General features: G+C 39.7%; 1 protein-coding gene across 2 annotated transcripts in view; it reads right to left on the bottom strand.

Moving 5' to 3' along the window:
- The window catches only part of Sema3c (semaphorin 3C), a 148,584-nt gene that overhangs the window by 30,918 nt on the left and 101,356 nt on the right, over window positions 1-16,310 (bottom strand). For both annotated transcript variants that reach the window (XM_075955963.1, XM_075955962.1), the window contains exon 12: window positions 9,764-9,986. In XM_075955963.1, coding sequence (XP_075812078.1) covers window positions 9,764-9,986 — 223 coding nt within the window. The remainder of the gene's footprint in view (window positions 1-9,763; window positions 9,987-16,310) is intronic.

The raw sequence follows: 16,310 nt of genomic DNA, 5'->3' as shown, positions 1-16,310 counted from the left end.
CCTGACTAGAGCAAGGACAAACTGTCTTTTGGCTTATTAAAGAGCCACATATTTGTGTTGAGTACATCCACACAGTTTAGAAAAATGCCCCCTTCTCAAGGTCACAAGCATTAAACACACCTGGGAGAGCCTTTCACTAATCAAGTACCATATCTCTAGGTTCCGGAACTGTGAGAAAGTTATTTGGATGCTCAATATTTTCCTACTACATCAGTGGAAAATACACCAAGCATACACTTAGAGTTTGAACCCCACGTCTTACCTCAGAGGCTCTGCCCTTAACTCTTCTATCCTAATTTCTAATTCATTTCACACTCTGAATAAAACACTTTCTCTAATTTTCTAAAATTTAAACTCCTCCCTGTGCAGCCACTTTCTTTTTCAGAGCCAGTTTCCAGGCAAACAATCACCACAACAGACAGCTACAGACCTATGGGGAGTTACAGGGGGCCCAGCCTGGTGAGCAGGAGGCTGCGTGTTCTTCTTCTAGAACAAGGGTGGCAAGGACTAGCTCTGAGAAGCTGGCAGAACAAAACTGCAAGAACAAAACGCTAGCGTGGAGACTTATGCTCCACAATTAGACAGCAGATTTCATAATTCAACAGGTGAGGCATTGAAACATCCTTATTATCCTATGAGAAGCGAGCTAAGCAACACCGTGATGAGGTTTTACTTTAGCCGTCCTCAAACAAACAAGAAAAATGCCAGTGACTAAGTAGAAAATGAGCCAATCTTATGGAGCAATCACTCTGTCTCTTGTGCTGTGGAATAATGCTCTTGTACAGTGTAAAGACAGAGGAAGTTCTTTAAAAAGAATCAGAGTACCCAGGTGTGGTGGTGCATACCTTTAATCCCTGCACTTGAGAGGCAGAGGCAGGCAGGTATCTGTGAATTTGAGGCCAACCTGGTCAACAGAGTGAGATACAGGATTGCCAAAGATACAGACAGAAACCTTGTTTAAAAAATTCAAATATCAAAAATAAAAATAAAAAAAACAGCATAAGAAAAGTCACCTAAAGATCGAAAATTCACAGAGAATCTGGAAACTCTGCTATTGCATTGTCTTTGATTGTTTGACTGCTGAGGAAGGAGCAACAGCTGCTAAAAGACATTTGAGTATAAGTGCTGCTGGACTAATCCAACCTATGATGTTTGAAAATGCCTTAACTTCAAAATTTAGGTCAAAGATATGTTATGTTGGAGAAGAGTTTCTACTTTTGTTTCTACAGGAAATGGGAGGATGTAGATTCATTTTTGATCAAGCAAGATCCCCTGAAAAAAATCTCCCATAGGAGTGGATGGCCCAGATGATCTAACATTTTAGAGCACCCCGTAGCAGTTTTCTCTGAATTCCATATTCAGAACAGCTCGAGGCTGCTGGCTGAGATGATCCAGTCTCACAGAATACTCCAGTCAGGACTTGACCATAATCCTAAATTTTCTTTGGGTTCCTATAGTCTTACCAGTGCCCCAGTTAGCAGGAAGCAACCTAGAAAACTACAGCCACATTCCCCCAAAATAAATTATGGGTGTTTTTCTTTGTTTAGAGTGTTGGTTACAACTTGTTATGGATAATGGTCAGGCAAAAAGCTAAACAAAGGAGATGTGATTCAGAGTCTTGTTTTGAAAAGAAAAAAAAGAGAAATGCTTTAGAATGATACTCTGGTACACTGTAAAGATTTGTCACTCTTATTAGTTTAACAAAACACTGATTGGCCAGTAGCCAGGTAGGAAGTGTAGGCGGGGCAACCAGACTAGGAAAATTCTGGGAAGAGGAAAGGTAGAATCAGTCACAAACCAGATGCAGAGGAAGTAAGATGAGAATGCTTTACTCTGAAAAGGTACCAAGCCATGTGGCTAAATATATACAAGAATTATGGGGCTGAGGAGATGGCTCAGAGGTTAAGAGCACTGATTGCTCTTCCAGAGGTCCTGAGTTCAATTCCCAGCAACCACATGGTGGCTCACAACCATCTGTAATGAGATCTGGTGCCCTCTTCTGGCTTGCAGGCATACATGTAGGCTGAACACTGTGTACATAATAAATAAATAAATCTTTGAGAAAAAAAGAATTATGGGTAAATTTAAATCATAAGAGCTAGTTAGTAATAAAGTTTAGCAATAGACCAAACAGTTTATAATTAATATAAGTCTCCATGTGTTGATTAGGAGTGAATGGCTGTGGGACTAGGTGGAACAGGAACTTCTGTCTACACTCTTACTGGGATCACTATACACTTGCATATCCAGAAACACTTCAATATATCAATCCATTGTACAGAATCTATTTGAATTAAACAAGGAGAAGCATATCAGGTTTCCTATGTGATTTGTTAAATGTGTCAGACATTTTGGATATAGGTATATCATTAAAATTCTTAAAAAATAGTAAAACCTGTAAAAGTGGGATGATCTTAAAAGTCAGGTTAAATCATTCCAAAACTCAGGTTAAGCCCCACTTTCTTGTGTAACAATCCCCTGTCACAAAAAGTGTGTACTTGTATGTCAAAATGGAATATAACCGGCAAGATTGTACTAGACTTGCACGTTAAATTTTAGAACAATTGAAGTTCACACAAAAATTCAGGCCACTTCATCGGAAAGTTTATCTCTGTCTTCTCTGTCACCTTGTTAGGGATGTCTGGCTCATATTTAGGACTTGGTGACAATGTTTAGATGAGGTTAAGTGTGTGATAATGCCAAAGCCAGTGTCCTGTCAACTCATCAGCAACACCAGTTTGAAATGTGTGGATAAAACATGTTGTTCAAAGTCTAATGAGAAAATGAAAATGAAATTAACTTCAGTAAAAGAAAAGTATAAGTAGACTATGCTAAATAAAGTAGGGACTTGAATATAATGTTTAAACTGTAAAATTAGCAGGTTTTTCCATTGTGAATCTGTCATAGTCAATATGGGAATGACTTTACATGATCTAAAAGTACATCTGAACCAATGCTGGATAACAAATGAAACTCATTCTCTCGTTGACACAAATAATGTCTATAGAGCAGCTACTCCAAGTGATATATTAGTCCAGGAACTGGGTTTTCAATATTAAATACACCAGATCAAATCTCCTAAACTCATCAGGCCCAATCTTCCTGATGCTTTGGTGATGAGATGAGCCTTTAGTAGCTGAGCCATCTCCCCAGCCCTATGGAGCCATCTCCACAGCCCTATGGAGACATCTCTCTAGCCATATAGAGCCTGCCTACATTCTTTGTCTGTTTGTTTTATTTTCCTCTTGTATATTACATCCTGACCTCAGTTTCCTCTCCCTCCACTCTTCCTAGTTCCTCACCCTTCCCTCCTCCCCTCTCTCCCAGATCCACTCTTTTCTGTTTCCCTTCAGAAAATAGCAGTCCTCCCAGGGATATCAACGAAACACAATACAAGTTACAATAAGACTTGACACATACCCTAAAATCAAGGTTGGAAGAGGCCACCCAGTTGGAGGAAAAGATTCCCAAGAGCAGGCAAATGAGATGGAAACAGTGCCACTCCCAATGTTAGAAATTTCACAAGACAACCAAGCTAAACAACCACAACCTATATACAGAGGACATAGTGCAGACCCATACAGGCTCCCTGATTGTACCTTCAATCTCTATGAGCTCCCAGCTTAGTTAATTCTGCTGGCTGTGCACTTGTGGTGTCCTTAACCCCTTCAGTTCCTACAGTCTTTTTCCCCCTTCTCCTCTGGATTCTCCAGCCCTGCCTAACGCTTGGGTACAGGCTCTCCGCATCTGTTTCCATCAGTTGCTGGGTGAAGCCTCCCCTAATAAAGATTATTCTAGGCTCTGGTCTATGAGCACAGTAGAATTATCATTGGGAATCATTTCATTGACTTTTTCCATCAGTTGCTAGGCGAAGCCTCCCTAATGATGATTATGCCAGGCTCTGGTCTATGAGTGTAGTAGAATTATCATTAGGAATCCTTTCATTGACTTTTTATTTCTGTTTTATTTTTAGCCCGTCATGTTCTACCCTAAATATCCAGTCTCCAGTTCTTGGCCATCTAGGCAGTGTCAGGGACAGGCTCCGTCTCATGGTATAGGCCTCAAATTGGACCAGTCATTGATCGTCTACCCCCAGACCCCCACATGTTTTGTGCCACCACTACCCCAGTACGTCTTGCTGCCAAGATGAATTGAAGGTCAAAGGTTCTGTGACTGAGTTGGTGTCCCAGTCCCACCTCTGGAAGCCTTGCCTACTTACAGAAGATGGCCCATTCATGAAGCCTACATTCTTATAATTACTCATGGAATTACTCCGAGAATATTTATGAAGGTTAGATGAAATTGTTCATGTGCCCAGCAAAAGCAAACATCGCTGTAATAAGAAAATATTTCAGAAATGTTATTTATCTACTTACTGGAAAACAATGATAAGCAATGATATTTTAAGAAGTCCAAATAATAATTAGAGGAGACTCCGGCCTTTCAAAGAACACATTTCCAAGGAATGGCTTATAAGTAGATACTCTGCCGTTTGAAATATTTATTTTCAGGGATTAAAACTATATTTTGACTTTAGTAAATTCTATGGCATAATATATTTTATAATTTTTAAATAGTTTGTGTGTGTGTGTGTGTGTGTTTGTGTGTGTGTTTGTGTGTGTATGTGGGCCTGCATGTGTATGACTCAGTGCTTTGCATGTATGCCCTGGTTCCTATGTGGAGGTAGATCAATAAACGAAACCACCTTCATTTAGACATTCTCTCTTGTGCTGGGCTAGCTAACCTACAGACTTATAAGGAGTGCCCCATTTCCATTTCCTACCTCCCCATGGAGGTGCTGGGATGATAAATGCATATGCTATTGCCTTTGGCTTTTAAGTGGGTTCTACAGATTTATACTCATGTTGTCGGGTTTATATAGCAAGGGCTATGTCCACTGACTCAGATCCTCGTCTTACTAGGCACAGTTCATGTGGAAGCATGTGTCCTTGAACAGAGGGTCACTGAGACTATCCTCTCCCTTCCTTATTTCTTTCTACCACTTCCTTCTTTGCTGCCCTTTACATGGTAAAACCTCCATGACAACATGAATTTTCATTTTCCTCCCCTCGATTCAGCCATGGTTCCACTGTGTCCCATCAGCATTGACTGCTGTGTAAAGCCCCACAGAACTGGAACTCATGAGAAACTCTCAGAAGTTTTCAGATTCTGGCCTGGCAGGAAGTGACCTACAGTGCCATAAAACCCCAGTGATTTTAGAGAGATTCGTTCTCCATTGCTAAATGGGAGAGAAATGTGTACATCATTCCTAGAGGATTTTCACGCGTAGCTCTCAAATGAGGGTAGTCTTTCCCCAAATCAAACACATTTCTGCAGCTATCAAATTTTATATGAGTATTTTAGAGAGTTCTTTAAAAACTCAGAATTCCTGGCACAGCGGCTCATTCAGGGTGCCATTCCAAGAGCAGCAACTGCCAACACCTCTCGTTAGGAAGAATGTGGTTATTCTCCAGTGTTGCCAGACAGGCCTTCTCAGGCTCTCCTCACACATGTGGCCCATACTTCAAAATTCTGGAGACTGGGAAGACTTCCTTTGGTCAATATCCCGACTCAGTACTCGTCCAGTTAAATGGAAGCTAATAAGAAGCATGAAATGGTATATTCCATATTAGAGTTGCGGTGGGGGACCACTCACAACGATCCTGCCTTCAGAAACCACAATGCTGGTAAATCATCCTACATCTTTAACACCCATTCACAAGAACACTTACCCTTTCGTCAAAAAAGTCACATCATTCTGATTCATGCGTAGTGCTAAAAGGGGGAACTTGACAGAATGTGTCTGAACCTTCCCCAGACACTAAAATATTTTCATAGCTCCAGAAGCAAAAGGAAAACAGGGTAAAATCTCCTGACCGTGTAATAGAGTCTGCTCTGGGCCTGTGGCCTGGATAACAGCAGTAGGTAGCAACTTAAAAGAGAAACGCTAATCCCATGATAGCTTTTACCTCCATGTTAAAGTCTTCTCAAAGAATAAGAAAAAAGTGAATATTAATGATTAAAACAGATAGTTGATTTTAAACACACATACAAAAGGAGATTTTAAAGGGGTAATAGCAGTCATTATATGAAAATAATTAAGTAGACTCAGCTTAACTTTTAACAAAAAAACATGTAATATATAAAAGAACTTTTATTTGTAGAAACATGAATACCTTTACAGCCTCCATGGACTGTAAAATAGTTTCCTTAACTTAATTAAAATTCTTATTTATCAACCCAAATAAGCAGAGAAATCTTTTTCTGTAAAAAAAAGAACAAGGAATCTATTAGGCTTTGCTGGCTGAAGCTCTGTCTTCTCCTTGTCTGGCCTTCTTTATTCTTTTCTCCTAACCTTGTGTCTTTTCTTATCTCTGCCTTTTACTTACTTATTTTGCTTGGGACTTCATTACACATAAAGGAAACTTAATCTTAGCTTTTGTAATTTGAGCTGTGGGTTTTAGCTTTAACTATTGAGCCTCCTCTTTGGCCTGATAATTTACTTGGTTGTCTGGTGATAAAGTTGGAAGGTTAGATCATCAGCATCTAAGACTCAATAAATTCTGTAACGATAATGAGTTGTTGTAATAGGTATCAGGCTTTGAACCCACATAGCCAATTAGAGGTTCTGTGAGCTACACTTTCATTCACAATGCTCACACTGGCGACACGTCTGTAATTACATATCATTCTATTGAATTCTGCCACATCAGTTTTCTCTACTGAAACATTCTTGACAAATGGTGCTTTCATTGAATTCCCTTGAAGGTCTGAAGATAGCAGAGAAGAAGGGACGCCATAAAAACAGCTTTCTTTATTGTCTCCATAAGCGGCGTGTCAAGATTCATCCATGAAAATGGAAATACTCACCTGCACTTACAAATTAAGAAAAAAAAAATCTAAAAAAAATGGATATCCTCCCACTTACAAACAGAATTAGTTGTGTATAGGACAATGGTGCATGATTCTCCCAAAAAGTCAAATGTCTTTCTGATAACGATATATATAAAGTATCTTTTTCAAAGGAATTTCACTTTATGTCATTGTACTATTCATCTCATTTCCATGAACGTTGGAACATTTGTTCAAATGGATAGTGCAGTCTGGTGAGACAGTACGGGCATAGATCAGTGGTTAAGTTGGTGACAGTCTTTCCAGAAAGACGCTGTGGAGAGGCCTTGCCACAACGTGCACTCTCCTGCTTGGACAGAATCCTCAAGACACCCACGAGGTTTCACAAGCGATCATTAGTGAAACCTCCACTACAATTAAAAGCCCATGCTCCAAGAGAGCTTGTAAAAAGACACATGTGTTTAAGTACACATATAAAAATCCATGTCAAGGTGCCAGAGCTTATGTGGGAAGAAAACCCAAAGCATCTTTGCCGCACGATGCTTCTTGCTGTCTTCTATTTAAGTAAAAATTGCTGAACATTTCTAAAAGGCTTGAAAATTCCACCCAGGAAATCTACATATGTTATAAAGATTTTCAAAAGAAAGTAAGTCTGCGGTGACATCACGATCCATCTTCTAAACAGGCTTCAAAGGAAGCAAACAGAAAATAATGATCTATCTAAGGAGACCTTGAGAGAGGTGGGACTCTAAACTGCCACTTTCTGTCAAGAAATACAGGACTTTATTTTTCTTTTCAATGAAACTCTAAATTGAAGTCTGTTGGTCTAAATACAGCTCTTTGTAGTAATTTAGAAGTCATCTATGAAAACATATGTACATGCAAATGAAGATTGTCTTTTGGGCTTGCATGAATTCATTTTATTGCCTGGGTAACAGTGGATATATTCATGCTTTCAAGTTCAGCCTGACAAATATTTATTGGACTAGCAAAACCCTGTGATATGCCTATAGAGAAATTATAGACTTCAAAGAGATGAAAGGGTGAGAAGAATGTACCACGGTGAATAAAATATGGGGAAGTGTAGTAAGTATTAGTTAGAAAGTCTTGGAAGAGTATAAATGGAGTTTTCACAACAGTGTTTGAAATGCTAATTTAACTACTGAATTGCCAAGGACTTTTAATGACACATTCTTTTAAAATGTGTTTGCACGTGAAACAATTTAAAGCAAAGTGAATAAACAGGGTGATCAAAAGAATAGGAGGACATGGAAAAAAATGCAGATGATACACCAATAAACAAGAAGAATGAGGACAAGAACTGTATGCCACATGGCTGACCCAACAGACAAAGAGAGGTTCTGAACCGCTGTATGACACAAGAGCTGGGAGGTATTTTAGTGACTATAGGGTGATAACATTGAAAGCCCTGGTGAAATAGAATTGGCCATAGGGTGAATACGCACTCATGCTCTGTGTGTGGGGAGAAGCTTTCTAAGTCAACGTTGGTATAGGATAAAATGAAAGAATCTAGGGATTGAGATTATAATTGACAGCAAGGATCCTGGAGAGGGCAGGGTAGGAGAGCCATGATAAGGAATGATTAGATCAGGAAGGAGGGGTTTTGTTTCTCACAAGTCAGGGAGCAGCAAGAAGCCAGATTCCGCCAGGCACGCCAAGGAACACATTTTAGAAGATTCCCTGTCTCAGGATTTCAAACAAAAATTATGTGTGAACGAAAGCTCCAGACCTGGGGTTGGAGTTACACGGAGGGATAAAATAAGAACTTCACGAGAAGAGCAGGCTGGAAGCTTTGTTTAGCCAAGAAAGAGTAACCACATTTTGTAGCTGGTTGAAATCTGAGTGCAGCGCCTTCCATTCAGAGGACAGACTTCACAGCCGCCACATTTTTTTACAATGGCTTTCACAGGCCTGCTTTATATCTGTTTCTTTAATTAGAAGACACACTGCGAACTTCCTGGAGTTGTTCCTACATCTAAAAGGAGAGCTGATGAGATCTGTGTCACCGCCTACAAGGCAGTAAGTGTGTGGAATTCTGCTGCTTGGGCAATATGGAGGAACCTAGCCGACATTGTGTAAATGGGACCAAGCAGGAATGGAATTTATAATCCTGTCTGCTCAGCAGGCCAAGGCCCCTTGCTCCCTTCTAGTAATTTGCAACAGTGTGCACTGGAGTCACCAGAACAGCTTGCTAAAGCACAGACAGCTGGGTTTCTTAGCTGGCTTTCCGGGAGGAGTGCCTACAAATGTTTTTCTAACAAGGTCCCGGTGATATTGACCTTGCTGGTCTGAGGACCACACTGTGAGAGCCAATGCTCTATAACACTTAGAACTCATTGTCCCCAGTAAGGCAAGTCTTTGCAAATAAGACTATTTTTATTTGATTTCTGGTAAAAGAAATAGAAAATTTAGGAATTGCTGGTCCTATTAACATAGCAACTATAATATTTCCCAAACAGCTTCCTATACATAAGTCTACTTTCAAATTTACAAAGAATGTCTTATCTATCACCATCACTCTGGAAAATGACTCCAAATATTAGTTAGTGAGTCACAGATTCTGCTTCTCTTCAGAACATCGTTCATGTAGAAAACTTCCACCCAGCCCTTAATTTGGTTGATTATTTGTATTTTTCACTTTAATATGGATGAGGAACTCAACTACTTTGAGTACTTTGAATATATGAACTTCAGTTGTTTACCACAACTACATCGGTAATTTATTTTGTTAACTTTGTTTACAGCAGTGGGAAATGAAGTGGGAGAGATCCAACTAAAGGCTAAACTAAAGGCAACACTGATGACCTTTTAGGCTCAATGATTTGGTCTTTCCTTTCTCCCCAAATTGCTGAACATTCCTTGATCGTACACCATGACTTCAAACACCTACCTGTCCCCAGGAAGAGGACGTGGTATCGTCCGTCAGCAGCATTCACGCGGTCCACGGCTATCTTCGTGTACTTGTAATCAGTGCCTGTGCGGACAATCAGAGGCCTTCTGTGGATGGGGTAGATGGAATTGTACATGAGAGGGTGGTTGCGAATAAAGGTGACGACATCATCTGGGAAGTCCTTGGTGGTTCTCATGTTGGGTGTAAATGCCCCGCCTGGGCACTAAAAAAAAAAAAATAGAAGAAAATAAGTTAATAAAATGGTTTCTTTGTCTTAATAATAATCATTTTCAAAACACTTAAAAAGTCGAACTTTCTTTAAGTACATTGGAGATCCAGAGAGAAGAAGATGAGTCATTTGATCTTAGACAGAGAGGTCTCTATCTATAGAAAGCTTTGAGGTGCATTTCCTTAGATATCTGAATGGCTTAGATAATTGAGTAGAATGCCTCCTTATTCTACAGAGTCTCCACAGAGGGGCTGACACACATCTGAATATGTCCTAACTTTCCCCTCTTTTCATCCATCATCCTTCTATCTCCAATTTTGTAACAGGAAGTATATTGCTGGCAACAACACTCATGGACAGAATTCTAATGCTGCTATGACTTTAAAACAAATTAGGTGGCCATTATCACATCCAATTAGAATTCTAATGTAAAAGTCTGTTTCCATATAATCTCCCTTCCCTAGACAAATCTTGAAGTTGGAGCTCAGTGTGGGGATGAGCTCTGATACTGTCCATCTGGGAGAGATTTCCATCAAGTACAATAGCTACAGAGAGCAAAACACCACCAGCTTAGGATGCCCTGCCAACTCTCCTATCTGCAGGGAGTCAAGCTTGCCACTGGAGCTAGTGCCACCCCTGAGTCTCAGGAACAATGGTCTTTAAGTCTTGGCACATGCAGTTGCCCATCTCGCTTTCCCATTTCCTCACTCAGTTCTCATTTCCCTTTACCAAATGGTGCTTTCCATATTCATTGCTTTCATATCTACTGCATGCTTATTGCCTAGATGGTAAACTGAATTGGATCTGCCTGTTTTGCCTATCATTTCATCATACAGTGAAACTAGCAACAGTCAACGTCTGGTGACTGTAGCTGAGGGAGTGATTACATTCTTCATTAGATGATCTGGCCTGAAACTTTGGTATGAGGACCAGATGAAAAAGAAGGTGCCCTTCTGTCTGGAAGAGGAATGGATAGAGCCGCATGCTGTCAGGGCAGATAGAAAGAGGCAATGGCATTGGGAAAATAGGCAACTAGAAAGCTTCCACGGTGGAAGTGGACTGACAGAGGAGGATGGTTACCCTGATACCCAGGGATTAAAGTTTAGGTAAAATGGAAATGCTGAAGGTTGGAGCTCACACTCACTCACTGGTAGACCGTGTGTGCTAAGTCCTGTGAGCCAAATTGGTGAAGTAAATATGTCAGCACAAACAGTGTGTCTAAATCTATTAAATACTCCATAACATTACTTTCATGACAAAAATGGATTTCACATTTTACTTCAAATACAATACCCCAGTTTTAGTTTTATTTAGTCTTTAAGGGAATACTGCATAAAGCAAACAAAGCAAAATTGCTGTTCTTAACGTCTTGGAAATTACGGTATGTTATCAGGACTGTGGCCTACTAGAGAGGTTGGCTTTTCTCAAGGCTGACAGGGAAGCAACTCTTTACTCCCGTCAGGAACAGAATGTGAACACGATCAGACTTTAACAGAGGACAGAAATGGGGAGGTTTGTGTGAAATCTGTCTAATCTTTACTGCTGCCTTGGTTAAGAAAGACAAACACATTGGAAATCAAGCAAGATGTGTCATCTCCCATGTTGGATCCTTGCTATATCTAGCCAATGACATCAGCTCCTTTGTGTCAGCACGGACAGGCAAACATTTGCTCAAACCTCTCGGCAGAATCCACACGCAAACCCATTATCATCATGAATGCACGCTTTAGGCCAAGAACAATTTAGCCAAGAACTTTTTATTGGACACACATACATTACCCACACACATTCTCTTTTTAGAAAAAAAAAACAGCTAAAGAAATAAATAATAAAGACAGTCTGTCATTGGATATTCCCATGACCTTGGAATATTTTTCATTATAAGAAAAACATTGTATTTAAATATTCCTGTTTATAAATTTCCCAAAATGAAGACCAAACGGGGACACAGAATTGAATTTGAGGTTGTTCAAAGCTGACAGTTGTGTTCCATACTTCTTCAAAGTAGGGGTTATGGGTATTTCCAGCCTTCGTCTTTCACACAAAGTGGAAAAAGGGCAGCATGCTGCTCACTGAATGAAATATGGAAAGAACAATGTGAGGGCATCATCTGGAACATCAGTTCCAGACTCTGAAGACACCACTAATTGTGGCTTGCTCTGTGGATCCATCTCCTCAAGTGTTTGTAAGCATTTTTGCTGGTACTAAAAAAGTGCATAGTTAGCTTACATTACTAGGCATGCTACATAGTGTCCAGTCAGTTTACTACTCTGATGTGTGATTACCTATAAAAATAATTTCTTTTAATTTTGAGATTAATATAGTTACATAATTCACTGCTTCTTTCCTTCTTCTGAACTCTCCCATTTATCTTTTCTTGCTTTCTTTCGAACGGCTTTTTTTTAAATTAAACATTGTTGTATACATATATGTGACAGCCTATTAAATTATCTGAGTCTTATTTAGAACTTTTCCTTAAAGTTAAAAAAAATCTTAATGACAGTTTTGTTAAAGTTGCTCAAAATTATGCTGGTTAAATAGGTAACACAAACTTGTAGTTTTTTAAAAAAAATCATTTTTATTATTTTTACAATTTTTATTTTTGTTGTTAGTGATGATATATGCATATGTGTGTGTGTCTGTGTTTGTGTGTGTGTGTGTGTGTGTGTGTGTATGGTTTAAAGACAGCTTTGTGGAGTCAATTCTCTTTTCCCACTTTTACATAGGTTCCAGGAATTGAATTCAGGTCATAATGCTTGCAGAGCAAGTTTCTTTATCTGCTAAGCCTTCTTGGCAGCCTCAGTCTAGAGTTCTGTACATTTTTACCCTCAATAATTTCTTTAGTCATGCTTTTATTATCTATGCACAATGTTCTCCTACCTTAAAAATAAGAGTCTCCTCCTGTGACATCATTTTCAAATTTAGAAAAGGATTATTCTAATTAAGAATCACACTGCTGATTCATGACACAGGATTAGCAGTCAAGACAAAATGAGTTGTAAAAATGGTGACAAGATAAAAAGGTGACCCACCCCCCTCAATATGCACTGTTGAGTTTCCTCATTGTAAACCAGGCAAGGACATTTAGTGGGCAACGGCTCTATCATGGTCATCTGGAACAGGGAAGCATGCATATTGGGACCTTGGGGTAACATAAACCATATTTTAGTCTAGAAATTTCAGCAGTTCAAATTTCACGCTAAGGTCTTTTATCTTGTTTAGGCGAAAAGGTATGTGTCCGATTTTGCCTATGTAATTGAACATAAGGTCTGGAGGAGCCATCGAGCCTAAGGGTGAGCTCCTATGGTGATATTTTCCTACAGGCATAGAATTTCTAGCTGTATTGCAAATATGTATCTTTATACCTACAGATAAGTGTTGCTTTCTCTCCTCATAAATAAAACTGCTTTGTGCAGCAGATGGAGACTGTTATAGAGAATCATACTCCAAATGCTTAAAATGCAGATAGGTGACCGTGGGGTGCCCAGTCCCAGTAAGCACATCTACAGTATAATCCATACACCCAAGGATCAAAGAAGCCCAAATGAGAAGGGGTAAAAGATTGAAAGGGAACTTGCGTCACTAGCTAGTGTCACGTAGACATGACCAGGTAGCTGCTCTGTGGATACCCCAAGCTGTGAGCCTATTCCACCTTATCTGAAGGTCAGACAGTTTGACCTTAATTTTTGCTCTTTCAAAGTTTTTGATAACAGGCGTGGCTACAAAACAAGATATCCTGACCTAGGAGCTGGTTACTTGTTGTTTTGGACTTAAGATGGCCATAGATCTGGATCCGCTCCACCCTGACCAAAGGTCAGAGAATGCAAGCATACTTCTGCTCCTTCTTTTGAAATAGGAGGTTTGACCCGAGAAGAGGCTGCCTGCAGGATCCTTGGTCTAGGATGGGTTCACTGCCCCCAAACATCAAATACTCTCCTTAGGAATTCATGGCTTGATGTCTCAAGCACTGCAGCAGATAACTGTTCTAGTTGTCCTTTGTATCCTGCTAAAGCAGTCTTTGGCCCGCCCCCTACCCCCCCATTTTGTATCAGGGTATAACAGTGTATGGAAAATTAAACACGGGCCAACTCAGGACTTAGAACATGTAATTCAGCATTCAGTATTCGCTGAGTTGTCCTCCTGTTACTATCCTGTGTCTCTGTTTCTTCCTTATCTCTGTTCCTCCTAGCTCACATCTCTAATCCTCATGCCCCTGCCCTGGATATTAGAAAGCCCCCAGGGCTAGGGTTTGTGACAGAAGTAACCACAAAAAGGTGACTCATGACATTGCTCCTATGGAATCTCCACATAAAAAAGACTTGCCTAGGAGGGGAGAGATGGCTCAAAGGATTAGAGCACTGACTGCTCTTCCCTAGGTCTTGAGTTCAATTCCTAACAACCACATGGAGGCTTACAACCATCTGTAATAATATCTAGTGCAGGCAGAATATTGCAGCATAATAAATCTTAGAAAAAAGACCTGCCTAATGAATACCAGTTCACACGCCAATGTGAATGTTGGAAACGTCACAAGGTCTCATCACTAGAAGAGCTCCTGAGAGAGTGAGAATCAGTTTTATCGAGAGACCAAGTCCCTAATAGCTTAGCAAATGCAGTGAGGCAAACCCTAGTCTTATGTATATAGGAACAGCATTAAATGAATTCAGAAGGTCATGCATATGTGTTTGTATTGTAATAAAAATTTTAGAAAAAAAGAATAATTACAGAAAATGTCATAAATGTGAATGTGCTGGGGTATGTGAGAATTTGAAGGGGTAAAAGAAGGATGGAACTGATGTAAATACAAAAAGAAGATGGTATAATCGCTAAGTCCCATCAGAAACATTGGCGTTCTGTAGGTTAATTTATTATACAGGTCATCACTGAATCATTTTAGTTAAACTTCTTAAGAATTTGTTATTCCCAGTTGTTTTTTTCCCACTCTTATGAAGTTGTGGTAAATACTTCTTTTCTGAGACATCTTCACTGAAGTGCCAATAGAAAAGCTGAAAGCAATGACCCTTCTGCAGAAGAGAGAAGAACAGCTGTGTCTGTGCCTAACTCCTGAGCTACTCTCAAGTGTTTTTAACCATTGATGCCTCTAGTCTTCTTATATTGTCCTTAGATCTGTGAGGAAAGTACCTTCTTTGAATAATTATTTTATCCAAATATTATTTGATGAATCCTGTGGTAAGCATTAGAATAAAGAAATTACTGTGACTTTCTAGATACAAGCATACTAATAAAATAGACAAACATCATTTTTTTGACAATAAAGTAATAATCGGAGACACATAAAATCTAAATGGCAGAGCATGATTCAAGACCAAATGTCATGCACATGAAAGAGTCAGTATTTTAAAAATGAATTTATCTGGCTGGTGAGGGCTCCCCAGATAAAGGTATTTGCTGCCAAAGTCAAATACTTGAGTCCCATCCATAATTCATACATAGTAGAGGCTGCAAAATGATCTCTACCTGCACACACACACACACACACACATACACACACACACACCTCACTGGAATAAATATACAAATAACATTAAAGGACTGAATAGGTAATATTTATGAATAGATATGCATGAAGCAACTATTAGTGAAAAATAAGCTGTGAATTTGAAGACTAGTAGGGAGTGGTATATGGGCCCTGAAGGGAGTAAAGGGAAGGGAGAAATGCAATTAAACTATAATCTCAAAAATGAAAAAAAGAAAACAAAGTTAGGAGAGTGAGCAAATATGACTGCTAGTATCAGTATGGAAGAGAAACAGAGGCTGTGTTATTTGGGGAACTGTTCTCCTTAGGATGCTGGTGGATATGGTTCCGAGACACCCCGAAATGGGAGTTAAAAATGATCGCGTTATTAGGTTCTGCTTCAGCGGGGTGTGCAGGCTATGAAGAAGTCTACAGAAGCCTCACCCTCACTGTGACAGGATAAGGTAATTCATTAGCTCAGCCACAGAGTCTGCAGTCTCGCTTGCCCTTTGCGACATACCAATGGTGTCTTGTTTCTTCCACAAACTGAGAGGACTTAGGGGAAAACATTATGACACACTTGGCAGCCCTCCCAGCACTTACGTGTGCTTGCTGGTTGGGCTGTTCGCTAGAACAGCGACGTACCCTGCTTTGAAGGAACACCTACAGGGAAGCTGAGAAAGAGGGTATAGGATTTCTGCCAGTGTCATTTATGTAAAAACACAGTTATATATTTATGAGGTTGACCCAGCAACTAGACTACTGTGGAGAAATGAAGAAGGACAATCACAGTTGATCCCTCATTGGGAAGACTTCTGACACAGAGATGACATTCTTGACCT

Source organism: Microtus pennsylvanicus, chromosome 22 (assembly GCF_037038515.1).
Source record: "Microtus pennsylvanicus isolate mMicPen1 chromosome 22, mMicPen1.hap1, whole genome shotgun sequence".
Classification (NCBI taxonomy): domain Eukaryota; kingdom Metazoa; phylum Chordata; class Mammalia; order Rodentia; family Cricetidae; genus Microtus; species Microtus pennsylvanicus.
The sequence above is the reverse complement of the archived record's forward strand: the minus strand, read 5'-3'. Positions and strand labels throughout refer to the sequence as shown.